Source organism: Nansenia antarctica (assembly GCF_963989245.1).
Source record: "Nansenia antarctica genome assembly, chromosome: 19".
In the NCBI taxonomy this organism is placed as follows: Eukaryota; Metazoa; Chordata; class Actinopteri; order Argentiniformes; family Microstomatidae; genus Nansenia; species Nansenia antarctica.
The window spans coordinates 16,886,623-16,913,847 of NC_137692.1; the positions used below are offsets into that span (position 1 = coordinate 16,886,623).

The following is a 27,225-nucleotide window of genomic DNA, read 5'->3' on the forward strand; positions in this document are numbered from 1 at the left end:
GCGCGTGCGATGTTCCGTTCTACGTTCTAATGCTTTGACTTTTCTTTCGAAAAATGTGAATACATTTCCGCGTTGTCGAAAATCAATGACACATCGCTAGTCAACTAACACGGCTTGTTTTATGAGCCTGCTAACAATGTAATGTAGTGTTGTAAGATGGAGACAAACTTCAGCTATATGATCTAACAGCCGGTCTTCAGGACGACATACAGACCCGTATGAGCTTACAGGGCTATCCCCTAAGTATGATTTGACAGGCAGCTAAACGAAAATGCCTTCCCAACCAGCGAGACCTGGGGGGTGTTCCATCAACGTCGCCAAAGGGAAACCTAGGCCCACTTCGCCAAGTCCCGCGAGACTCTTAAAAAGATCCAGGCATATCTTGATAGATCTCGCGAGACTTGTCAAAACAAGCCCAGACTTTCCTCCAGCGACGTCGATGGAACACCCCCCTGGTTATAGAAATGACGTTGTTTTATTGATAAAAAAAATTAAAAAGGGTAAAACTGGAAAGAGAAAATTGAAAACTCACATTAATCCCAAACAATTTAACAAACTTAAGTTAACGTAATGTGGAGTCCGTTCATTGATCGATGCTGTCTGTTCAGTTCCCAGTGAGGCGCCCGTTCAGCGCTGGACATAATGGCATAGCGCGCATGCGAATCATGTTATATTATTATATAGCTCGCATCTAATCGTATCGGATGAGAAATAGACATTAAATGGCATATATAGGCCGCTACACAACAGTAATCACCGCGACAAACAGCTATATTAGATTTGGAGAAAAAAAAATATGATTTTGAAAAAAAAATTTTTTATTATATTTTAATATGATGACCGGAATAATTCACGTTTGTCCGGTAAATCGAAATCTTCCCGGACACGATGTCCGGCGGCAAATTTTTCTAACGGAAACCCTGGTGTGTGTGTGTGTGTGTGTGTGTGTGTGTGCGTGTGTGTGTGTGTGTGTTTGGAGTACTCTGTGCTCTGATTCAAGCTGCCAAGTGTTCTCTGGTTGGCCTCAGGATGTCCGTCTAGGCTTGATGATTTTATTGACCTCAGAGAATGTCTGCTAAGTTTCAACAACATGTACGTACGTGCTGAAAGAACACAAAGGTTTTTCAGTATGGATCGATAGCCTGGTCCTTATGGGTAACGGTGTCTCATGTGTGCTTTAGGATTAGCTCTGCTTTATGACCAATAATTCACGCTGCATTAACGTCCCCTATTTTGTTATAGCATCTGGATGGTGGGCACAGTATTCTGTGTGACTTGTGTTTAGAAGAAGTGTACTAAACAGCGCAGTACATGGTGGAGTCTACGTACCTAGTCTCTGCCATAGAAATAGAATGCAGAATGGATACAGGGTTCCACCCCACAATCAATCCCCTTTGACAGTGTAATTGATACACAATGGGCCGGTTTCACAGACAAGTCTTAAGCCTAGTCCTGGTCTGGACTAAATCAATGTAAAATCTCTGAAGATGCTTTTTAGTCTAGGATTAGGCAAAGCCTTGTCGTCTGTGAAACAAAAAATGTACACCTGCCAAATGCAGAACCACGCCACGAACCCCTGAACCTCCTAAGTGACCATGAGTCCTCCCCTCTTTATGTTAGAACTACTATATTGTTAATAATCTCTATTCATCGATTAGACAGGCAACATGGAAAAAGAGACAGAGAGTGGGAGGTAACGGTAGAGATAGACTCCGGCGTATCTTTGGCGTCAAGCTCTTTTACCGAGCTCTCTCTCTCTCTCCCCCAGATCGATTTCCTTGTCATCAAGGTTCTAATCTTCACTGTGTGCAAACCAATCCCCTACCACTGATCCCTTCATGCAACCCAACACACTCAAGACTGGACCTAGGGCGTCAGTAATGAATTTAGAGTGTTGTGCGCACAGACACATGCACCTACACACACACACACACACACACACACAGTCCTAAGGAAATTACCCCCTATGATGTCATTGGGGGTAAAAAAAAACAACACATTCAGTTATTTTCAGAAACGAAAAATTAGTTTCCAGCCAGTGGGAGTCTGTTTGTGGAATTCAATATCTCAATGACATCATTGTAGACTTGTATGGTGCTGGAGATAATGGGATGTTAAAAATGTGAGTCTTTAATGTAGGCCTACCGACTGACACACAAACTACAAAATAAAACCACCAGTTTTTTGTGGACTGCCTAGTCATTCAGTCATTCCAAGTCATTCAGCTTTGCCTCCCTTTCCTACGTAACAGAGGGGTCTCATTATCGAATTATACTGCCGCCCATCTGAGTATCTCCGCCTACGGCTGCAGGATCCACAATAACGTTTACGGTATTAGTTTAAAGATAGACGTGTGAAAAAGAAATGGTCAAACTGCAGGAATTCCTTTGCTTGGGAAATGTTGTGTTACTTGGATTAGCACCCAGAAGTAGTGTTGTTCCGATACCATTTTTTGATCCCGATACCGATACCTGACCGTGCAGTACTTGCCGATACCGAGTACCGATCCGATACCACGGCGTTTGAAAAAACTAAACAAAAAAACATGTTTTTTGAGCCGCATACTCACCTCGATGTAAAATTATTGCTAACACTTAGTCTGGCACTGCTCAAAACCTTTGTAAAACTCGTAAAGTTTTTGTAAAAAAAAAAAAACTTACGTTTTTGTAAAGTACTCGCCGATACCGATACCAGCATTTTTGTGCGTATCGGTGACCATGCCGATACTAGTATCGGTATCGGAACAACACTACCCAGAAGCTAACTTGTTCAGACCATACAGCTGTAGTAGCCGGGCTGTGTGTGTGTAGTGAAGCCCAGGCTAATACAACCATCCTGATCCACAGATACACTTTAGCTTTACTGTAATACTAGTGTTAGTGACACTGCTGCAGCTCTTGTTGCAGTTCCAGTAGGAATATGAATACAGCTGATGTCATCTCTCCTGTAGCGGTCATATAATCTTGCATTGTATTACGAAAGTACTCTAGCACTTTTGTTGATAGCTAAGTGTTAGAGACTTAACCTGGTGCTCTCACTTAGAGCTGAAGTGCTGCTGAACCTGCGGTCCCTCTCTCTCAGCTCCCGGCGGCTGGCCGACTAGGTGGCTCTCACATGAGCAGCAGCTGGTGTTTGTCCCAGGATGCGGGCCGTCTGTTGCGGACCCACTGATGTGGTTATTCCCGCTCCTCCCCGCGGAGCTCCATTCCTGGTCTGGCTCTATTTCTGTCTCGATATGGCTGCTCTGCACCACTCCTTCATCTGGCAGGATGCCCTTTTCCTCTATTTTTCCGTCATGAAAGGACATTCTTTTCCACTTTGCCGATAACTCCAAACCCTAATTGAGAGTGAGATGCCTTTTAAAAAAGAAAGGGTGTTTTGGACTTTTCAGAAACCTTGAATTGGCCTTTAATCATGGATGTCGTTCTTTTCCTCCAGCCTTGGGTGGGGTCTTTTTAGTGTGGGAAGTATTTCTAACTTGATATGAGGCTTTTTGCTTATCCAATGTATGCCTCGACTGATTGGAGATCTGATATGGGAAGGGTGCCCATGGGTGATTTCTGAACTGGTTCCCTAGTTCCTTTTGCCAGATGCATTTTGACGGGCAGCTGTTGCTGAATCACTTTGGTGCACATTATGAACATAGGCACACAACAAGCATAATCAAATAGTCCTCCTTTCCCTCTTATTGAGCTCTTTAAGGACTCAAGCTCCCTGCCAGACAGGACACTAAGCAAAGAGCTTGTGTTGCTTTCATGGGGAAGCTGCACAAAGGAGCCCTTGTTAACGGCAAGTAAGGTCACTTAACCCTGCTTCTAGCATGGGAGCGTCCCCGATGCACTCTCATGGTAACTCGGTTCTAAGGAATAAACCTTGAAATCACACAGATTGGGACTTGGTTTTCTTTTTGCACATCATGACATTCAATGAACTGCATGGCAGTAAAAAAAATAAGGGAAATCGACTGAAACACGAGCGTGTGCCGTCGGGAGAACATGTCATTCCACTGCAGGCTTGTAATAACGGCTGCGCTCGGGCCAGCTGCTGACGCTGGCTGGCATGCTGAAGCGGATCTCACAGCTGGCATCTTACTGTGCCAGTCTCACCGCTAATCCACACAGCAAGATCTCACACGCACCCTGCCCTGTTAAAACCAACCCAAGCTTTTTTTTTTTAACTAGCCTCACCCAACCAGAGTGATGTCTTGCTTCGAGTTCTAGTAAAGGTTAAGGATTAACACCAAATGTTGTGTGTGTGTGTGTGTGTGTTTGTCTTTCTTACAGAACAAGAGCCTCTAACTCTATGGCTTATATCAACCCTCTCTGGGTTTCTAAAAGTATATGTTTTAGTTTGTCGGTGCCTCCTCCCTCTGTTAGTTAGTGATGAACAGAGCGTCTCTACGAGCTTGCCGGTGAGTGTTTGGAGAACACATGTGATTTAGCCATGTTGGAAACAGCTGGGAAGCTCAAAGCATTCCTAGGTCTGCTCGCTCACAAGGAGAAAGCCATGTGTGTGAAACTCTGAAAGTGTGTCACGACGTGGGCAGAGCTGATTATCCAAGGATGATTCCGTATCTGTTGACACTTACTTGAGCAACTCACAGTTCATGCGATACTGTTTTTTGCTGTCCATCTCTCCTCATCACGCATGCACCACTAAATTGGAGCAATCCGGTTGTTAAGTCTGACGTCAAAAGTGACGTTTAGCCATTTCCGGGTCCAAACCAGAAATTCCCCGCACCAGAGTACCAGTGAACTACAGCGGTAGAATGACAGTTGAATCGTTTTTTATACTCGGATCTATTCATACAACAAGGGACACAGCACTTTCCCGTTTTCTCCATATTGTCAGGGTATTTGAGCCTCGGAAAATAATATTATTATTATTATTTCGGCATTTAGAAGACAGCGCCTCAGCCAACTTTGGACCCGGAAACACGTCACGACTTAACAACCGGATAGAGAGCTTTGATGGTCAGCTGACTGATGAGTAATGGGAGAAAATGTCCCATCTGAACTCTCGGTTTGACTCAGTCCAAAACAGTCCCTCTTCCCAACAGACCCTGCCTTTCTGTAGCTCACAGCACACAGGTCATGTTAACATGTAAAAAAAAATAAAGGTTTTAAATAATTGTGTTGGACCTGCTTTGAGTGAACTCAACTCCTGACTGAGCAGACGGTACCTTTCAGCATTTACCTTTCAGCCCAATAGAACTCTCAGGTCTTCTGACGCTGGTTTTTCTCTGTGTACCACATGTACAAAAGAAGAGATGTGGTGAGGCTGCATTCTCATTTTATGCACCCAAATTGTGGAATGCACTGCCAGTTAACATTAGGGATGCAACCTCAGCAAATATGTTCAAGTCAAGACTAAAAACCCATCTTTTTAATATTGCCTTTAAATGACAAAATAATTAAATTAAGATTATATAATGATTAAAACACTTTGAGCTGCAACGTTTGCAGGAAAAGCACTATACAAATAAAGTTATTATTATTATTATTATTATTATTATTTGGCACTGCAGCAAGCCATGTTCCCTTGTTGAGAGGGTTTTAAATCGATTTAAGGGAAGTGATTACCACTGAGGTACAAACTGAAGTTACAAGTTTGCTCGGAGACAACAAGAGTGGCCTCATTATTACCAGGCATGTGGCTTATTGCCTTGTGGGCAGCATCTGCTTTGACTGCACATTTGCCATCTCTGGTGTTTCATAAAGATATGGACCTATATGCACCTATGGTTTCACCCTGCGCCTGAAACCGCAGACAGGTACCCGAGTATCTAGAATGAAGTCTTATCTTCAGCGGTTTTAAAATGTCAAACCACATTGCTTTCCTTTCATAACTTCCTGGGGCATGGGGAAGAACTTGCCATTTTGGAAAGTGTAGGCATCTCTATATGTAGCCTTGATCTAGGCTTATCTGAGGTTCAGTTACATATTTTGATATAGACTGTTGATTGCCCCCCCCCCCCCCCCCCCACAGACACACGCACACACGCACACACAACCCCCTCCCCATGCCTCTCTCTCTCTCTCTCTCTCTCTCTCTCCCTTCACACATAGCTTACTTGTCTTTGTTTTTATTGAGTTTATCTTCGCTCTCTTAGCCGTTCTCATGTATTGTATGTATTGTTTTGTGTTGACCCTGTGTCTTTTTTTTTGTATATATAGTATTTGTATTTATTCTTACCGGGTCAAATAACGGTCAAAAAAATAAATACAAGTGGACAGAGAGCAATAAGTAGCCTTAGCCTAGATAGCCTTTAGCCTGGTCTTCCTTCACTCCCAGAACAACTGGCAGAGAGATAAAGAGGCACAGCAGCTTTGCTGGTATTTATTTACACAGAGGACACCAGACGGGTTCTGTCCTGAGCAGTACCCTACACTGTGCCGGAGGTATAAATAATAATGACTTGGGTGCGTTGGAGTGTGAGTGCACGTGTATGTGTGTGAGAGAGAGTGTCGACTAGAGTATGCACTCAGTGTATCTTCTTGTTTTATTTACACTAGTGGAAATGGCAGGTGTTGGTTCTGCTGTGTGGTAGTAAAGTTTTATGATTATGTGTGAGGTTCATGCTCTCGTTGTCATCAACACCATCATGTTCACGAAAAACCCCAGGGCTCCACTTCACATGCAGGCCTCTATCTGCTGTTAGGACACACTGTTCGTCTCTATGCAGATAGAGTAGCATACCGTGAAGCTTATTTTAGTAGCCTGGGCGTTTATTTGCTTTAACCACGGTGCGCACACCCGTTGCATATTGGAGACAGGCTATCATTGGAGACTGGTGGTTATTTTGTTACCCCCCACCACTGATGCCAAACTGCTGCTCAAACCTTGTCCTGTGATATGACACCGCTGAATATATGATGGGCTACTGAGAACAACGATCCGTCAACAATATTAGACTACAGTAAATCAGTCAAACGCAGATTCATCTTTGATAGATGGTAATTTATTATCGTTTCCATACAAGCCTGCAAATCATCTGTCAGACTGTTGAAAATGCATGTAACGTTACATGTTATTAAAGATGATTAAATCAACGCGTTCGATTCCGAGAGACCATTGTAACAGTTACAAGGGTCTCTCAGAATCAAACGCGTTGATTTAATCATCTTTAATCAGTGTTTATTAAGGACAGGCATGATTTGCTTAAATGTCATTAGTGGCCTGGCTATTATTGGCGTAACAGGCGTTTATTGGAGACTGCGCTTAAGTTTTACAGTAGTTCTGTGTTTGTGTGCAGCGCATAAGGAGCAAACTGTTAGTGTGTTAGTGCTTGTTTGTGCTAGTGTCAGTCTCACTAAACTTGCTGAGCGTGTGTGTGTGTCTGTGTAGCTAGCTAAGCAGCAGCATTGGCAGGCGGCCACAGCTACTCTGGGTGTGTCCTAGTCTGTCCAGTACAGGATGTACATACTATGTTATGGGAGTTGCTCCAGATCAACATCACCTCTCGTTCACGCTGTAAGCCTAAGAGGTAAACATACAAACACACACACACACACACACACACACACACACACACACACACACACACCCTTTCCACCATCCTGATACACTCTTGGAGTGAACACATTTTCTCTCAGATACAATGACCAAACCAGCTGGTTACCCGTAGCAACAGGCAGGAATGGGCATTGGAATGGAATCAGGGGGGAGGAGACCAGGAAGCATTTGATGAAGAGGGGAAGGAGTGAGGGATGTAAGGCTGGGTCTGCCGCCGGGCGACAGGATCACTCAACTAACCTGCAACACCTTTCAGTGAAGAGAGGGCGGGACAGGAGGTGGGCAGATACCTAGATAGTGAGAAACCTGGGATTACAGGCCTGAAACAGCAAGGTAATCACCCCATCCATCTCAATATGAGAGTATAGCCCCACACAGTAGAGGGCTTGCATCTCAGCAGATAGTTATTGTCAGTATGCATTGACCCCCCAGCTGATATTCACACGAGGCCATTACTTGAAAGTATTTTCCCTCAGTGCTTTTCTTTGAAGACTTCACCCTTGTTCCACTACACCAGAACACTCTGTACTGGGCCTCTGTGTTCTCTGTCAAACACACTTCCTGTCAGGTGACTCCTGAGATGTGACTTCCTGTGTGGGCCTCTACTGAGCAGAGCTGTGATAGGCCAGGTGGCCAGGGTGATTGGGTTGGGTGCAGGAGTTCCTTTTCCTGTGTGTGTGTGTGTGTGTGTGTGTGTGTGTGTGTGTGTGTGTGTGTGTGTGTTCTAGATTTGGTTCAGTTTATTGTTATATATTAGAAACATCTTTAAAATATATATTTTTTATTTTATTAAAATTATTTAAATGTATATTTCCTTGTATATTTTTAATATTATCTATATAGTTTTTTCGCAAAACTTTAAAATATGACGTAAGCCATTATTTTAAGAAGGTGGCGAAATAGAGAGTGGTTCCATTTCTCCAGCCCTGTCCCTCAGCTGTTTACCAGTTGAAGTAGTGGGAGACAAACTCTGGAAAGTGAAAGCAGGTGTGTGTTTTGAGACTGAAAACTGGAATACATCAACTTCACCTGCTTTGTCCCCCATTCCCTCCATGTTCCATGATGCTGACATTGATTAAAGTGCTTTCCATGCTGTCTCACTAATGGAATATCTCACCTTCATACCTCCATCTCTCTCTCTCTCTCTCTCTCTCTCTCTCTCTCTCTCTCTCTCTCTCTCTCTCTGTCTGCAGGGTTGGCGCGGGGTGAGAGAAGCAGACAGACCCATGAAAGATGAAGAGGCCGAGCTGAGGCCCAGCTGACCTCTGGAGAACGATCCTCCCCCCCCCCCCCCCTCCCCCCTAGTGACTGTTACCGTAGCGGGAGAGAGCACCCCTCCTCCCCCCAACCCCTCACCCAACATCGCCTCACCCAGCAAGCCGTGCCCATGTTCTCCCCAGAGCAGGAGAACATCTCCACCACAGCCTCCACCAAAGTGCCAGTCAAATACGGAGAGCTCATCGTGCTGGGGTAAGGAGCTAGAGCAGTGGTCCCCAACCCGTGGGTCATTTGGTACCGGGCCGCAGAGAATTAATTAAAAAAATATTTGATTGATTATCAGAGTCTGAAAGATGTTTTATTTTGAAATAATAAATAAAGACGCTTGTCTCGGTCGTATCATTTTATTTAGATAAATGTATGCCCCCACACCCGAAGGCCGGTCCATGAAAATATTGTCTTACATGAAACCGGTCCGTGGCGCAAAAAAGGTTGGGGACCGCTGAGCTAGAGAACGCACACCCACTTGTCTTCCCACAGTGGGAACGTCTCGCCAACACAGTACCGCCCTCTGTGCCCTCTGTGTGTCTCAGAGATTCATTAGTTTTGAATGGTGACCCTGCTCTCTGCTGGGGGGAAATGCATCAGTCATCAACAGTCATCCCATCCTTCACACCAGGAAAAACCTTGTACACGTGCTCACACACACACACACACACACACACACACACACACACACACACACATACAAGCAGCTGACAGTGAAAGACTTCTATCTTCTCTCTCCTGGATATTCCCTGTGGGGCCACCCCCGTCCGTCCGTCCGTCCGTCCATTCTGCGTTGTCCAGCTGACTCACTGTTTGTAGTTTAGTGTTGCGCCTAGACAACAATGTCCATGGAAATTCCTGACTGGAAAACCACAGTGAAAGCCCTTTTCCAGGAATTTCCCATTTGTTTCTCATCCACTTCTCCAGTGACTCTTCTGTGCCACCTTAAAGGGGAAGTGCACCCGACATACGACTCAACATGATCTCACACATACCGCGAGTGTGGTCAATTCACAGACCAACAATACTCGGAAAGTAAAATATTGTGTTTTTATTCCCAGAGCTACAATGAGGGAAAAACATACACTAGTCACTGTGTTAACCCTTGCTTTCAAAGAATCCATATTTTGCTGACCTCAGGTATAATCATATATTCCAGCATTAGCATGTGTAGCCTAGTCATACTAACGTGTTAATCCTGAGGACTTTCTAGAGACAACGTGTTGACGGCCCATAGAACTTCACTGTGGCTTTATACAGCCATTCCATGGGGCGGCGGTGGCGCAGGAGGTAGAGCCGGCGTCTAACGATCGCAAGGATAGCAGATTGGTGGTTCGAAGGTGGTCGAGGTGTCCTCGGGCAAGACACTGAACCCCAAATTGCTCCCGATGAGCCAATGGGCCGGCACCTTGCATGGTAGCTTGCTGCCATTGGTGTGTGAATGAGAGGCCATTGTAACCTGTATTTATCGCCAGTCTCAAGACACACTTAAACATCATATAAAAACGCATTGAACAGAAATACATGACATAAATAAAAGCATATACTGTACATAGGGAACACAATACAGATGACAACAGTACCCCCATTGTAGTGTAGTATCTAAAGCATGAAGTCAGAGAAAAGCCATCTCGTCTAATGAGAAGGCGATACGGTTATATGCACACAAAGTTTCTTATCCAAAACCTCCTTGGTTGTTCTGATCTACACTTTCCCCATAGTTCTGGCTGGACTCTATCCTGGTCACACTTGCTTGTTTAACGCGAGCTGTTGTTGCAGTCAGTGGCTTTGCCTCCACACACGCATGCACACGCACACACACACACACACACACACACGCACACACACACACACACATACACACACACAAAGACAGGACTGTGGTTGAGCTCACAGAGGGTCCATTCTGCGGAGGGAACACTTGGTGCTTGTCTTGTCTTCCAGGCGTGTATCAGGTTAAATGACTCACCGTATTTATTTGCACACAGACTTCTTCCTTATTACGGTATTTCTGTCTTTTTTTCATTTTTTTTCCAGGAATATTATGTGCTTTTGTCTGAAAAAACTATAGGTGTGTGTGTGTGTGTGTGGCCTCCAGTTCTATGGCTTTTTCCAGCATATACAGCTGCGCAGACAATAAGGCCTTGTTTGTGTGTGTGTGTGTGTGGGTGTGTGTCTGTGTGCGTGTGCGTGTGCGTGTGTGCGTGTGCGTGTGTGTGTGTGTGTGTAGGTATAATGGCTCTCTGCCCAACGGAGACCGGGGCAGACGTAAAAGCCGCTTCGGGCTGTGTAAGCGTCTCAAGGCCACCGGTGTCAAGCCCAGCACAGTGCACGTCGCCTGCACCCCACAGGCAGCTAAGGTGAAACACACGCGCACACACACACACACACACACAAACACACACACATAACACAGTTCACATCTATACTGCACAGGACGCTATGATATGAGAGAGACACAAACGTATTCCAACACACACCCATATGCCCTTGCGTACGGGCAGCCGAGCGCAGGTTAATTGCTGAACAGTGTCAAAAGTATTTGAACAATGCCTTCACAAACACGTTTATGAGAACGTACACGGGCAGTTTATGTGACATTTAAGTGTGAACACTAAAACTACTACTCCAATTAACAGCAACAGAAAACATTTTCTCACAAAGTCCTTGGAAGCACTTTGTCTGTTTCCATCCTCATATAATCTCAACTACGTTCCTCTCACCAAGGTATTCAAACAGGCATATTAAAGAAGCAGATGGACATGGGGGATCTATTGGATTGTTTTTGTTGTTCCAGAGACTCCATACCTAGAGGCAAACGTTTTTGCTCATAGCCCTTTCCATATACTCTGAAACCTGGACTACATACATACTCAATACTGAACTGGCTTTCCCTCCTCTCCTCTCCTGTCCTCCTCTATATCTGCACTGATCTAAAAACCTGTGATAGGTCAGATTCAGGGGATATGCTGCTCTCCTATTCGGTTGTTAAGTCGTGACGTGTTTCCGGGTCCAAAGTTGGCTGAGGCGCTCTCTTCGAAATGCCTCAGTAATAATAATAATTCATTATATTTATATAGCGCTTTTCCGAGGCTCAAAGACGCTGAAAAATATGGGAAAAACAGGAAAGAGTTTTTAGAGTCTAAAAAACGATTGAACTGTCATTCTACCGCTGTAGTTCACTGGTACTCTGGTGCAGGGAATTTCTGGTTTGGACCCGGAAATTGCTAAACATCACGTTTGACATCAGACTTAACAACCGAATACCTATCCAGTTATGTGTGCTCAGTGTATATGAAGAGAAGGACCTGAGGAGAGGTATGTGTGATCCAGACTCCTCTTCTCCCCCCAGGCCATCAGCAACAAGGACCAGCACAGCATCTCCTACACGCTGTCGCGAGCCCAGACCGTGGTGGTGGAATACACACATGACAGCAATACAGACATGTTCCAGGTACTGTAGCTAACTACTTCTACACAGTGTACACACGCGCGCACACACACACACACACACACACACACACACACACACACACACACTCACACTGCTACCGTCCTGTGGCAGCTTAGGGTTTAGTACTGTACTAATCTATCCCTCCTCATTACCCCTAGTCCTCTGGTACTCCCTTCTCTCTGACTAGCTGGCCCAAGCAGAGATTCCCCGAGTGCCAAGTTCCAGAGATATTGTAGTCAGGAACAAGAGCCAAATCGTGACGTTAGAATTATAAGTTTCTATCTAAATTTGTCAAAATTTAGTTTTTTACATAATCTGATCCATTAGGTGTTTATTAATGCCTGTGTGGTATTATTTTAAAAATGTTGAAATGTTTTAGTTTGTAATTCATAAAATACAAAGGTTCCATCTCACAAAACATAATGGAATGTAAAAACGTTGACGCTCAATATCTCTGAACTGCCCCAAACGGAGATGGAACCTTATCATTCTAAGCTCCCGAAATGTCAAAGTCAGCCTAATAGACGTCCAGCAGTAGTGTTTCTTCCCCTGCTGCTGACCACGTGCGTGAAAAAAGTGAAAACATGCATCCTATATTTTCTACTGACGCTTCTTCACTACTGTCCCGTACCGGAACCCGTGCTCCCGCTTTGTTTTGCTTTCTCCACCGCCGACTGGGCCGTAGTACCCGTACTGATTTTTGCTCCCGTTCCTGACTCTGAGCGATAGGTACTATCCGTGCTTCTATGTGACGCTGCAGACTGTTGATTGGTCAATGGAAATCGTCACAATCATCCCAGGTTCATATTCGAGTTCACTGCTAACCGCCATTTTTAAATACCACAACAGGCTTGTCCAACAGTACCTAGCGAATTACTTCAAAAACTAAAGTTCAGCAAGTTTTCTAAATAACTATATGGTTAATAATGGACCAAATGGCAACGAAAAAGTACAGCATAGCTTCAAGTTCCTCCATTGTGCTATGTTGTGGCTGTGTTGTGTCTCGTGAATATGTACATCACCACCATGGCGTGCTCTTCTCAATAGAGAAGCGCCATAATAGTGTGAAAGTAGGCCCTCGCAATAGACCACGTGAAGGCCAGTGTCCTACCTGACACCAGAATGCTTTTGGACTGATCCAGATGGCTACTGCTTTATCATGGCCCCTTAAAGCACTATTTTTTTTAAAGTAATTTTTTCTGAGTGGGGCAGTCCCACTCATATTTTTCTTTTTATTGTGATAGAGACAGTAGTGATATGACAGGAAGGATGGGTGAGAGAGAGAGAAGGGATGACATGCAGGATATGTCCCCGGCCGGAATCGAACCGGGGACCCTGTGGTTACATGGTCAACGCTTAACCCGCTATGCCACCTAAGCGCCCAGCACTATTTTAAAGCTAAAATCAACATACTGAACCTTTGACACGATGTGACGTTTGTCTGTCTCAGATCGGCCGGTCTACAGAGTGTCCCATAGATTTCGTGGTGACGGACACGGTGGCTGGCAGCCAGAGCAACGCCGACACCCAGTCGGTCCAGAGCACCATCTCGCGCTTCGCCTGCCGCATCATGTGCCAGCGCACGCCACCGTACACCGCCCGCATCTACGCCGCCGGCTTCGACTCCTCCAAGAACATCTTCCTGGGGGTGAGTGCGTGCTTGTGTGTGTGTGTGTGTGTGTGTGTGTGTGTGAGTGTGTGTGTGTGTGTGTGTGCGTGCGTGAGAGCGTGCGTGAGAGTGTGCGTGACAGTGTGCGTGAGAGTGTGCGTGAGAGCGTGCGTGAGAGTGTGTGTGAGTGTGTGTGTGTGTGTGTGTGTGTGTGCGTGCGTGTGTGTGTGAGAGCGTGCGTGAGAGTGTGCGGGAGAGCGTGCGGGAGAGCGTGCGGAAGAGCGTGCGTGAGAGCGTGCGTGAGAGTGTGCGGGAGAGTGTGCGTGAGAGTGTGCGTGAGTGTGTGTGTGTGTGCGTGCGTGTGTGTGTGAGAGCGTGCGTGAGAGTGTGCGGGAGAGCGTGCGGGAGAGCGTGCGGGAGAGCGTGCGGGAGAGCGTGCGGGAGAGCGTGCGTGAGAGCGTGCGTGAGAGCGTGCGGGAGAGCGTGCGCGAGAGTGTGTGCGCGCGCACGAATGTCTCTCTCAATGTGTCTCTTTCACCTCCGTCTGTCTCAGGAGAAGGCAGCTAAGTGGAGGACGCCGGACGGCCAGATGGACGGCCTGACCACCAACGGCGTGCTGGTGACACACCCCCGCCACGGCTTCACCGAGGACTCCAAACCCGGCGTGTGGAGGGAGATCTCCGTCTGCGGGAACGTCTTCACACTCCGAGAGACCCGGTCTGCACAGCAACGTGGCAAGATGGTGAGACACACACACTCACACAGAAACATACGCATGCACACACACACACACACAGGTGCTTAGGAATGTATTAAGTGTGCTATCCAAACACCTGTCCTTCCACAATCATGGCTGTTTATGAACGACTTGTTTTTTGTTATAACACCCCTGATAGAGGTCCAGTTCACTCACACACACACACACACACACACACACACAACACACTCACACACACACACACACACACACACACATGCCTCAGGGGGCTTGCTGTCACCGGTTTCCAGGGGTTGGGGGTGATGCCGTCTCCATGGGGACGGGTGTGTGTGTGTAACTAGATTCCACCTTTTTCCAACAATCAGAAAACTCATATTCATGTCTTCCAATCACATCCCTACTATCTGCAGTACCCATCCAACTTGCTGCTGTTGACATCTCCTGTGTACAGTAACAGTGCTTATGAGTTTAACATTTATTTTTTTTTGCATTTAGCAGACGCCTTATTCCAAAGTGCCTTACAATCAATACATTTGACTAAGTAAGTGAATCATCAATCCACCAGTCATAGCAGGAAGAGTAATCTAGTTCAGGCCAGCAGCCATTGGCAGTCGTCGTGCTAGACACTTTGTTTGAACACATTGTATTTGTGTTGTGTTAACGCAAAGGCGTAGATTCACTGTTTCATCTGGATTGTGCTAATTTGAAGTTAGAGGTGATAAGACCAGATTTAAAATTTAGAATTTAGATTTAGCCATGACGTCTTCATCATCTCTGCATATTATCTCTGCTTATTATTAGTGGTGTTAATAGAATACACTAGAACAATGAATCTAGTCTTGGCATCTTTCAGTATCAGACTGAAGAGGGGATGAAGAGAGACAAAAAGGGAGAGGTAGAGGAAACACCCTATTTGCTGGCAGAGAATGAAGGCACCACTTTAATCTCACTGCGCTCAGGCACACACACACACACACACACACACACACACACACACACACACACACGCACACACGCAAGCCATTACTGCCAACATCCTGGTGAGATGAGAGCCCAGGCAACTCCTGTGTACACTGGCTCTATGGTGGCCACTTGAGCTGTACAAGGCCCTGGCATTTAGACTGGGCACAGGGGCATTTAGACTGGGCACAGGGGCATTTAGACTGGGCACAGGGGCACCATGCCACACTTAACTCACAGGCTGAAATAGACAAGACAACACAACGGTAGACAAGGATGGAGAGAGAGGGATACATGTCTGCTCGTTAGTAATGCCAAATGACAGGGGTGCTTAGGTGCCGTAGCGGGTTAAACGCTGACCATGTAACCGCAAGGTCCCCGGTTCGATTCCGGCCGGGGACATATCCTGCGTGTCATCCCTCCTCTCTCTCACCCATCCTTCCTGTCTAAATCTACGTGTGTAGTAACCATCATTAAAGAACCTCCTATCATTTCACAGCCGATTGGAAATGTAGATATACGTCAGTGAAAATGACCAGATTTAAATCGTGTGTGACGATGGAAAGTTTGATGGAAAGGGTTTGAATCAACATGCAGTTAGCCTAATAATGCACACAAGAAGCTTCATGAAGCATAACTGAGTACGCTTTACCTACGGTCTACATACATAATGACATAACAGAGATCATAAACTCTCCCGACAACTTATGTCAGTGTCACGTCCAAACCAATTCATTTCCGAGTACCGTACTAGTGTTTTAATCTTGTGTTTTGGTCCATGGAAGAGTTGATTTCCCCAGGGTTAACCATTTAAATAACAAATTGATGGGTTAGCGATTTTAGCATATAGATGGCTCAAGATGGACCGGAGCTTGAGTTTGAGGTGAGGATGGGTAGTAATAGGAGGAGATGTTGCTATATTTAGCTGATGTCGGAGTTGTGGTTCAGCGATTGAGGACTTTGCTGCTGACACTGAGGAAGATGACTATGGAAAACAGCTATGGTCAGCAGCAGTGACCCCCATGCCTTTGTGTAGCTACATCCTAGAGTATGCCCTTCACACACACACACACACACACACACACACACACACACACACGCACGCATGCATGCATACATACCTGTATAGGCCTTTCACACACACACACACACACACACACACACACACACACACGCATGCATGCATACATACCTGTATAGGCCTTACACACACACACACACACACACACACACACACACACACACACACACACACGCATGCATGCATACATACCTGTATAGGCCTTTCAGACACACACACACACACACACACACACACACACACACACACACACTCACACACACACTCACACACACACACACACACACACACACACACACTCACACGCTCACACACATACCTACACAGGCCTGCCAGTGGGGCTGTTTGTCCTTACTCAGTTTGACTCTGGTGGTTTGATGTGAAGCCAGTGTAATTAACAACACCTCTTAAGGCCAGAACACCAAGTCAGTCAGTCAGTCACTCGGTCTGTCTGGTGTAAACCTGCTGTGCTGAGGGGAGTGAAGCGAAGGACGGCCCTCAAGGAGAACATGTGTCGTATCCAAGGTCTGGATGGGATTATTGATATGCCCCGGCGGTGGGATCACGCTGCAGCTTCTAGCCAGGTCAGGTCAGGTGGTAGTTGGCCAAACCTCCATAGAATTTTAGATTAGCCAATCTGGCTTGTATTGAACTGGACGGAGCGATGGGAAATGTGTCTCTCTCAATATCATTGGCTGTTACTTTCCAAGAACCCTCCCTCACACGCCTGTAAAATGGTCGCTTGCTGTGACGTGTCGTCTTTTCCAACTGGGCAGGAATATTTTTGCATAGAGTTGTTGCCTATGTTAGTTTGCAACATTGAAGAAAATGAAAGAAAACCTGAAAGAAAAACTTGGTTTGACGTGTTACACGGCGTCACCCAGGTTACCAACCCTCTGTAACTACTTCCTGCGAAGGATTTCCCCCAGGCTTTCCAAACTAGCGTCGGTGGTGAGAGCAACAGAGGAGATGTGTTTGAGAGGCTGTGAGCTGGAAGGGTTTAGTGTTTCCCCTGAGAAGCTGTGACCTCAGCGCCATAACAATGAGTCATACTGTATCACCTCTTTCTGTTTCTGTGTCTGCATCAGGCTGGGGAAGAAAAAAAAGTTTCCCAAAAGAAAAGTTTCCCATAGTCTGTCTGGAGACTCCCTGTCTCCTCTTACTCCGTTACTCATTCTCCTCCTCTTGCTTAATGTCATCTTGTTTCTAGCTGTCTTCAGAGGGTAGGAACATCTCAGAGGGTAGAAACATCAATTGCCTCTAAAACTACCTGCCACCTATAGGCTGTATTAAACTACCTGCCACCTATAGGCTGTAGGTGGTAGGTAGTTTAATACAGCCTGTAAGTGGTAGGTAGTTTTAAACCTCACATAAGAGCACTGGCAAGACTGACAACAATAAAGGCAATACAATTGAAAATAAAAACAGTTGATTACTGATTCAATTGATGAGTACCCAGAAGACAACTGTCAATCTAAACACTGTATATGAGAAAGAATGCAATAATAACGCCCCCCCCCCCCCCCCCTCCCTCCCCCCCTCCCTCCCTCCCTCCCTCCCTCCCTCCCTCCCTCCCTCCGTCAGATGGAGAGTGAGAGCCAGGAGCTGGTGGACGGCTCGCTGATCGACCTATGCGGCGCGACCCTCCTGTGGCGGACCGCCGAAGGCCTCTCGCGCACCCCCACCGTCAAACACCTGGAGGCGCTGCGGCAGGAGATCAACGCGGCGCGGCCCCAGTGCCCCGTGGGCTTCAACACCCTGGCCTTCCCCTCCATGCGCCGCAAAGACACCCCCGACGAGAAGCAGCCCTGGGTCTACCTGCACTGCGGCCACGTCCACGGCTACCACAACTGGGGGAACCACCGGGAGGAGAGGGAGGGCAGGGGGGAGGGCAGACACAGGGAGTGCCCCATGTGCCGGGCCCGGGGGCCGTACGTGCCCCTCTGGCTGGGCTGCGAGGCGGGCTTCTATCTGGACGCCGCCCCGCCCACTCACGCCTTCAGCCCGTGCGGTCACGTGTGCTCGGAGAAAACGGCCGGGTTCTGGAGCCAGATACCGCTGCCCCACGGGACACACACATTCCACGCCGCCTGCCCCTTCTGTGCCCAGCAGCTGAGTGGCGAGCAGGGTTTCGTTAGACTCATCTTCCAGGGGCCTCTGGATTAGCGAGTCGAGGTCTCTTTAAGAGGGTGGAGGAGCTGCTCTGTGGAACCACGTCTGTAGCTCCCAAACTCAGAGATGGTAGTTTGGTTTTTCTTGATCATCTTTTTTAAGCTTTTTATTGCCTGATGATGAGATTTTTTTGGACTCTCCTCTCTCTCTCTCTTTCTCATTATTAAGTGACCTTTGTAATGCTTTTTGGTATCCTGAATGAAAACAAAGATTTCTATATTTTCATGAAACGAGACAAAGAAAAACAAACAAATGTACAAAGACACTGCTGGGTGAATTTTTGGTTTTGTTATTGGCAAATAACTGTAAACAGTATTTATCTATACTACTTACATATGAAAACATATGTTTTATTTCATGTATATTGTTGCAATATTTCCATATCTGGTATATGTCTTTAAGAGCTAAACAAAGACATTAATTTATGCCCAAGAAATCAATTAAAAAAGGCAAACTACATTAGTTTTAGTCCTGTCTTCTCAGTAAAATATGCCTAACTTCAATTCTCTTTAACATTTAACTACAGTTTAATGATGTTAATCAGCTATAAAGTTATAGGTGTGTTTAAGGGGTGTAGTTCTGTGTAAATGTTTTTATTTTTTCCTGGCATTTTCACCTCTCTTGGTTCTGTTGAGTACAGGGCCGGCCCTAGGGTTTAAGCAAGGTTTTTTATGTGGCCCCCCTGCCACACACACACACACACACACACACACGTTTTGTCGGGGGGTTGGAGATTTCGATTAACGGGTGTTTGATCGACCGGGGCGGTGGGGTCTCAGTACATAACCATTGAGAAGTTAAATAACTATAAAAGTCAAGTGGCCCTAAGCGACCGCTTGGTCTGTTTATGTCTTGGGCCGGCCCTGGTTGAGTATCATCAACAACAACGTCCTGTTGGATTGGGGTTTCAGTGTTCTGTCTTATGATGTGTTGTGGCTTTGTGTAATGTACACGTGTGTAAAAACTATTCAGTTACTTTTCCCACAAGGCATTGCCATGAACTTTCATATTCAAAGCAATAGATTTTGGACAGAGACTTCTTGCTTCAAGCATACTCAAGCGTAGTCGCCATACAGCCTTTTCTGACTGTTCACTTTCTTCACACACTGTGTGTGTGTGTGTGTGTGTGTGTGTGTGTGTGTGTGTGTGTATGTGTATGTGTATGTGTGTATGTGTGTGTGTGTGTACGATTGTATGTCTGCACAGTTCTGCTTACAACAGAAGTGTAAGGGTGTTGGGCCTCCCACCTGCTCTGATCAGTCGTCAGCTGTGATTTCTGTTACGTTCTGAACTAGCAGATAGTATACAGAGCGGAGGGTACACACACAGAGACTGCTGCCTGTGTAAAGGCAGGTTATTTAACTGTGTAGCCCAACCTCTAATGTGTTGTTATGTTGAAGGTATTGATGCATGACAAGGAATCAAGTATTTATGGTCAAAGGATAATTATGAAGAGGATAGAAGTTAGAGAGTTCCCAAGTAATTCACTTGCAGAAATCAATCCAGGATGTTAGTGAGTGCTTGTGTGTGCCTGTATAGTGCGGACAAACGTGTGTATTTACTGTATGTTGGTGTACATATGCGTGTGTTTCTGTCTCTGTCTTCTTGATGCATGTATGTTGGTGTGTGTGTGTGTGTGTGTGTGTGTGAAGGGCATACTCTAGGTATGTGTGTGAAGGGCATACTACTCTAGGCATCTACGTTGCTACACAGAGGCATAGACATCGCTGCTGCTGACCATAGCTGTTCCCCAAACACACAGCTGTGCGCACGCGTGCGTGTGTCTGTGGTATTTTATCATATACTGTAGTATGTACCATACTGTATTGACATATATTGTGTATTATATTGTGTATACAGTATTATATATACAGTATTATCAGTGTGTCTGTGATGTGCTCAGAGGGATGCTCTGAATGTGACACACAAACTCACCTCAGGGAGAAATCTACCACCTGCTCATCTGTGTGACACTTTCACATGTGTGTGCGGCTAGCAAATGACAAACACACACACACACACACACACACACAAACACACACACACACCTGTGTAGCCTGTAGACACCTAAAAAGACACTATTTGCAAAGGACTTCTGAGGACACCTCATGGGTGAAGGTCTCTGTCCCCTCCAGTATCTTGTGTTTGTCTTGTCTTGTCTTGTCTAATGGATTCACTGTACAACATATGTAAGCTAACCTATGGACTTGTCAAAGCACCATATTTCTCTATGAAGGGAAACGTGTGTGTAAGGGCTTTACTCTCTGTCTGTTTGTGTACTGTTCATTTAACCCAGTTTGCATGGTTAATCTCAACAGAGACATTGTCTCTGTTTCTCTACCCCATCTCTACTATGGAGTCTCCTGCTTTAAGGCAAACGCTGAGAATGTTTCCAATTAACAGTTTTTGTACCAACCTTTAAACAATAAAGTTTAAAAAATTACACATTTTATACTGTGGTATGGATGTTATGTGTACTGTATTATCTATTGTAAACGTATTGCCACTCTCTCTTTTGGAATCTGGCCCAAATCACTGGAAGTTGATCATGTACTGACCTCTTGTGGGGGGTGTTATTAAGTACAGGCCTTCATATGATTTAGTATGGGTTATGAGATGGGTAACATGACTACAATGCTTAAACGCTTGACACTTGTACTGTACAAATTGACTTCAATTAACAAACAAGGTATCTGAAGTAACTCCTAACTTTCTCTCCCCGCCCCCCTTCAAAGGAGTTTTATTAAAGAGCCCATTGAAACCCTGCGCGCACGTCTAATGGATTTAACAAACATACTACATAGTGAAGGACATCGCACAGACTAATGCCAGGAGGAGAGGACGTGTTGGTCATTGTTAAAGGTAAGAATAGCCTATTATTTGATATTATTAGAGATATTGATTCATCTATGAATCAAATTAACTCGGGGCGGTGTGTAGCCTGTCGGTCTGTTCTTGTTGCCGTTTGTGTATGGACATGTCACACACACAGTCACACACACAGTCACACACACAGTCACACATACAGTCTCATTCTGAGCAAACGGCCAGCGCGCTGTAGCTGATATCTGTCCAGGCCTACCATACGGTCTATGCTGTAGTACTGTTAGGGTTAACTAACCCTACCATACGGTCTATGCTGTAGTACTGTTAGGGTTAACTAACCCTACCATACGGTCTATGCTGTAGTACTGTTAGGGTTAACTAACCCTACCATACGGTCTATGCTGTAGTACTGTTAGGGTTAACTAACCCTACCATACGGTCTATGCTGTAGTAGGCTATATGCAGCCTTAAAATAAATGTACCACTACATCCGTTTGAGTTAACCTGCGTTGCGAAAGGGCCCCCGCCGCCACCTTGCGGGTGGGCCTCGGTAGTGGAAAAGGTTTAAAGATGTTTCAATGTTTAGATTCGCTTGGTAGTTGAAAGAAAGTGAGAGTGTTATTATGGTAGCGGATAAAGTTAGAGATGGTTTGGTTGGTTGGATGGATAGAATGGTAGATAGAATGATAGATGGATCGATTGATTGATAGGATGAGCCAGGTATACCTCAGTGGAGAGGGTATAGAGTTGGTTGATTGAGTTGGTAGAGTTTGAGGCTGAGAGGATGAGGAGTTCTGGAGTTACAAAAAGCTTCATAGTTTAAAGGTGCCCTCCATAAGTGAATGAATGAATGAATGGTCTTTATTGTCATTGCTATAGTACAGGTACCAAACAACGAAATTTGGGAGGGGGGGCTCCCCTGGTGCTAGGAAAGAAAAAAAAAACTAAAAAAACAAGAAGGGAAAGGAGCTGGTTTACATAAATAAAGGCTATGTACACTATCCACTATACTATACTGTACAGATAAAACACTGTGCTGTACTCTATGCTATGCTATACCTATTCTAACATTCCCTATTTCTCTGCAACCTTATGTACCCTAGGGTTGTCATATTGCACATAGTGTTATTGCACATTCATTTAAAGTGTCGCAGTTTGCAGGCTTGAAATGTACACATTTGTGCCTCAGCACTACACCTGATTTTTCAATCCAGCAGCTGCCATCAATCCGTCCAGACTGTCCAGGGCCCAGAACCTAGGTCTTTGCTGTGTTCAGGGCCTGGATGGCCCTGGGGTAGAAGCTGAGCTTCAGTCTGTTTGTCCTTGCGAACATGGTCCTGTACCGCCTGTTCGAGGGCAGCCGAGCAAAGTGTTCGTACCCAGGGTGGGATGGGTCTCTGGAGATCCTTCCTGAGGCAGCGTGTGTTGTACAGCTCTTCCAGAGAGGGGAGGGGGGCGCCGGTGATCTTCTGGGCCGTTCTCACGACTCTCTGTAGCGCATTCCTCTCTGCGGCTGTGCAGCTGGAGAACCAGTTGCAGATGCAGTAGGTGAGGATGCTCTCCACTGCGCAGCGGTAGAAAGCCACCAGTATCTCCTGTCTGGTGTGGTCCTTCCTGAGGACTCTCAGGAAGAAGAGCCGCTGTTGTGCCTTCTTGATGATGGCTGCTGTGTTGTTCTTCCAGGACAGGTCATCCTGTATGTGCACCCCCAGGAATCGGAGGGTTGAGACTCTCTCCACGCTCCCTCCGTCGATGAGCAGGGGCTGGACCTCAGATTTTTTCCTCCTGAAGTCCACGATGATTTCCTGGGTCTTTGACTGGTTCAGCAGCAGGTTGTTAACCTTGCACAGCTTGCTCAGCTGCTCTACCTCATCCCTGTACGCCGCCTCGTCCCCCCCCCCGAGATGCAGCCCACCACGGTGGTGTCGTCTGCAAACTTTACGATGGAGTTGCTGGGGTGGACGGGGGTGAAGTCGTAGGTGTAGAGGTTGTAGAGGATGGGGCTTAGCACGCAGCCCTGGGGGGACCCAGTGCTGAGTCTGAGGGCTGTGGAGGTGTGGGAGCCCACCCGCACCCTCTGGGGGCGGTCAGACAGGAAGTCCTTGATCCATGCACATATAGAGTGTGATAGTCCCAGGTCTAGTAGTTTGGTCACTAGCCTGTCTGGAAGGATGGTGTTGAAGGCAGAGCTGAAGTCCACAAAGAGCAGTCTCGCGTAGCTGTTTCCCCTCTCCAGGTGGGATAGAGTGGAGTGGAGAGTCGTCGCGATGGCGTCCTCTGTGGACCTGTGGGCTCTGTAGGCGAACTGGTATGGATCCAGGTTGGGCGGGAGGCGTGTGACTATGTGGGCCCGGACTAGTTTCTCGAAGCACTTCATGATGATTGGTGTGAGTGCCACCGGGCGGTAGTCGTTTAGGCAGCTCACCGTGCTTTTCTTCGGGACTGGGATGATAGTTGAGGTTTTCAGGCAGGGTGGGATGGTGGCCTGGGACAGGGACTGGTTGAAGATGTTGGTGAAAACCCCGGCCAGCTGGTCGGCGCAGTCCCTCAGCACCCGTCCCAGGACGCCATCCGGCCCTGAGGCTTTCCTGGGGTCCACCGCCTTCAGCACGCGTCTCACTTCATGCTCTGTGAGGGTGAGACTGCTGAGAGCTGGAGAGAGTGGTGTTTGTGTTGTGGTTACCTCCGTTCGCCCCTCGTCGAACCGGGCGTAGAAGGAGTTCAGCTTTTCCGCCAGCAGGGGGTCGTCCTCTGCGGCTGTGAGCCTGTTGGCTCTGAAGTTTGTCATGTGCTGAACCCCCTGCCACACCCGCCTGGAGTCGTTGCTCAGGAAGCATTCCTCAATCTTCTCTCTGTGGTCTGCCTTGGCCTCCCGGATGCCACGCTTTAGGTTAGCCCTGGTGGTGCTGTACAGCAGTGTGCCCTTCCCTGCGAAGGCGTTGTCCCTCTCATTGATCAGTTTTTGGACCTTCCCAGTCATCCATGGCTTCGTGTTGGGGTAGACCCAGACCCGTTTGTCCACGGTGACTGAGTTGGTGCAGTTCACTATGTGGTTCAGAACCGACGACGTGAACTGTTCCAGGTCCTCATGCTCATATTCCTGCCATGAGGTGTCATTCAGGCAGATCTGCAGTGGAGCGGACCCTGCTGGCCAGGTTCTGACAGTCTTAGTGGTGATGGGAGCACTTTTCCTCATGGTAGTGTAGGCTGGGATCAGGAGGATTGACACATGGTCAGACATGCCTAGATGAGCTAGCGGTCTAGCCTTGTAAGCAAGCTTGATGTTGGTGTATACCTTAATCCAGTGTTTTTTCTCCTCTTGTTGCACATTTAACATGCTGATAGAACTTCGGTAGTACTACCTTCAGGTCAGCATGATTAAAGTCTCCGGCGATTATATGGACTGCCTGTGGGTCCGCGCTCTGTTCACCACTGATGACGTCATATAGCCGCGCCAATGCTAAGCTACCATCTGCGTTAGGCGCAATGTAAACAGATGTTATGTACACTGCGTTGAATTCCCTCGGGAGGTATGTGGGTCGACATTTAACAGTCAAGTATTCTAGGTCTGGGGAGCAGTGGCTACTTACAGTTTTCGTGTTTAAGCACCAGCTGTCCTTCGTAGATATAATGAGGCCGCCTCCGCGGGTCTTCTCACCAAGCAGCATCCGGTCCGCCCGGTGTAGGGTCCTTCCTTCCAGGCCTACCGCGGAGTCCAAGATAGTGTCATTTAGCCAGGTCTCCGTTAGAATAATCACACAGCTATCTCCCACGATGTTATTAGTAGCGACATGCAGTCTCAATTCGTCGTAGAATAATCACACAGCTATCTCCCACGATGTTATTAGTAGCGACATGCAGTCTCAATTCGTCCATCTTGTTAGCCAGAGACCTGACGTTGGATAGGAAAATACTCGGCAAAGCTGGCTTATCCGGGCTTCTCTTTAGCCTAGCTAGCAGGCCTCCTCTTTGTCCTCGGCGTTGCTTACGATCACAATCATAAGTATTGGAAAGCTTCTTTTAGCTCTATACTCCAACAGTTTAGATTTTAAATCAAACAATTACTATGAGGTTAAAATAGAGATTCTTAGCTTTAATTTGATAAAATTACACTGAACATAAATATAAACGCAACACCTTTGTTTTTGCTCCAGTTGAAATCAAAGACCTAAGACTTTTTCTATGTACACTAAAAGCCGTATTCTGTTCTCAAATGTGTTTGAGCACTTCTCCTTTGCTGAGATAATCCAGTCACAATAAAAGGCCACTCTAAAATGTGCAGTTTTATCACACAGCACAGTGCCACAGATGTCCCAAGTTTTGAGGGAGCGTGCAATTGGCTGGCTGACTCCAGGAATGTCCACTAGAGCTGTTGCCGGTGAATTTAGTGTTCATTTCTCTACCATAAGCCGTCTCCAAAGGCGTTTCCGAGAATTGGAATTGGAAACGACTTATGGCTTATGGTAGTGGAATGAACATTCAATTCACCGGCAACAGCTCTGGTGGACATTCCTGCCAATTGCACGCTTACAGCAAGCACACTAATATGATAACAATAATGTTGCTGGCTTACAGCAGCACACTAATAATAATAATAATAATAATAATAATAATAATAATAATATTGCTCAGTAAGTATGAGCAATAACAATATTTGGACTTGCTTCAGCAAGCCCACCAATAAATATAGTCTTACATTTCATGAACACTCGGACATCCAAAACAGGAATCAATACCTTTGTATTTTCGCTGACTGCTTTTATACTCCAGGGGCTTTATTTCCACTGACCACTAATCTTTACGCGGGTTTTTAGTACTCAGCAAACACACACACACACACACACACACACACACACACACACACACACAAGCTCGTAAACAGCCTTTACGGATCACTACCTCTGCATTCTCTTGTGACAGGGGGTATAATTGCCTTGGGCCCAGGGAGATTAAAAAAACCCTCTCAGGTTTGTCATGATGTCAGAAACAGACTGTCCTCCAGAGCCCTCATACTCCCAGGGCTTTATGGAGGTGATGGTATGCACTGCACAGTACACTCACTGCCCTTTCTTTGAGGAAATATAAAACGTTTACGTTCAATTCGTTTAGCAGAAGCTTTTATCCAAAGTACATTTTTTACATTCACTGCCCTTTCTTTGATGAAATATAAAAATAGAGAAACCACAGTGTGTCATACAGAAATGACATTTATAACACAGATATGTGGAACATTTGAAATATTTATTTTATTTCATTTATTTTTTACTTTTCATAACAGCTATTTTCATTGGAGTATGACAGGCGTCAACCCTGACCGCACGTCCCTGGTACCAGCCCAGTTCAAACCACAAGCACACCTGCTGTATACACACACTGCGGTTTCTCTCTTTTAGATTTAATCTATCGGGTTCATATGTGTGTACATCTACATACATATACATACATACCTACCTATCTCTGACACTAGCCAGTGCCTCCCCAACCATTGACCTCACCGCACGTCACCAGCTGGTAAGAGCCAGCACACCCTGTATGTCTCAAGGACCAATCTTTCTTGTTTGCATAATAAAACACAGAGAACAGATTGTTTGAATTCCATATTGCACTTTATTCAGCTCCTGGGT

General features: G+C 46.2%; 1 protein-coding gene across 1 annotated transcript; it reads left to right on the forward strand.

Moving 5' to 3' along the window:
* Positions 1-8,902: 8,902 nt before the first annotated feature.
* On the forward strand, positions 8,903-18,769 carry peli1b (pellino E3 ubiquitin protein ligase 1b; the record flags this gene model as incomplete). The annotated part of the gene is made up of 6 exons (XM_080549222.1): positions 8,903-8,985; positions 11,012-11,141; positions 12,134-12,235; positions 13,686-13,883; positions 14,398-14,586; positions 18,188-18,769. The coding sequence occupies 6 exons, from the start codon at positions 8,903-8,905 to the stop codon at positions 18,767-18,769; spliced, it is 1,284 nt and encodes a 427-aa protein (XP_080405348.1).
* Between the last annotated feature and the right edge of the window lie 8,456 nt (positions 18,770-27,225).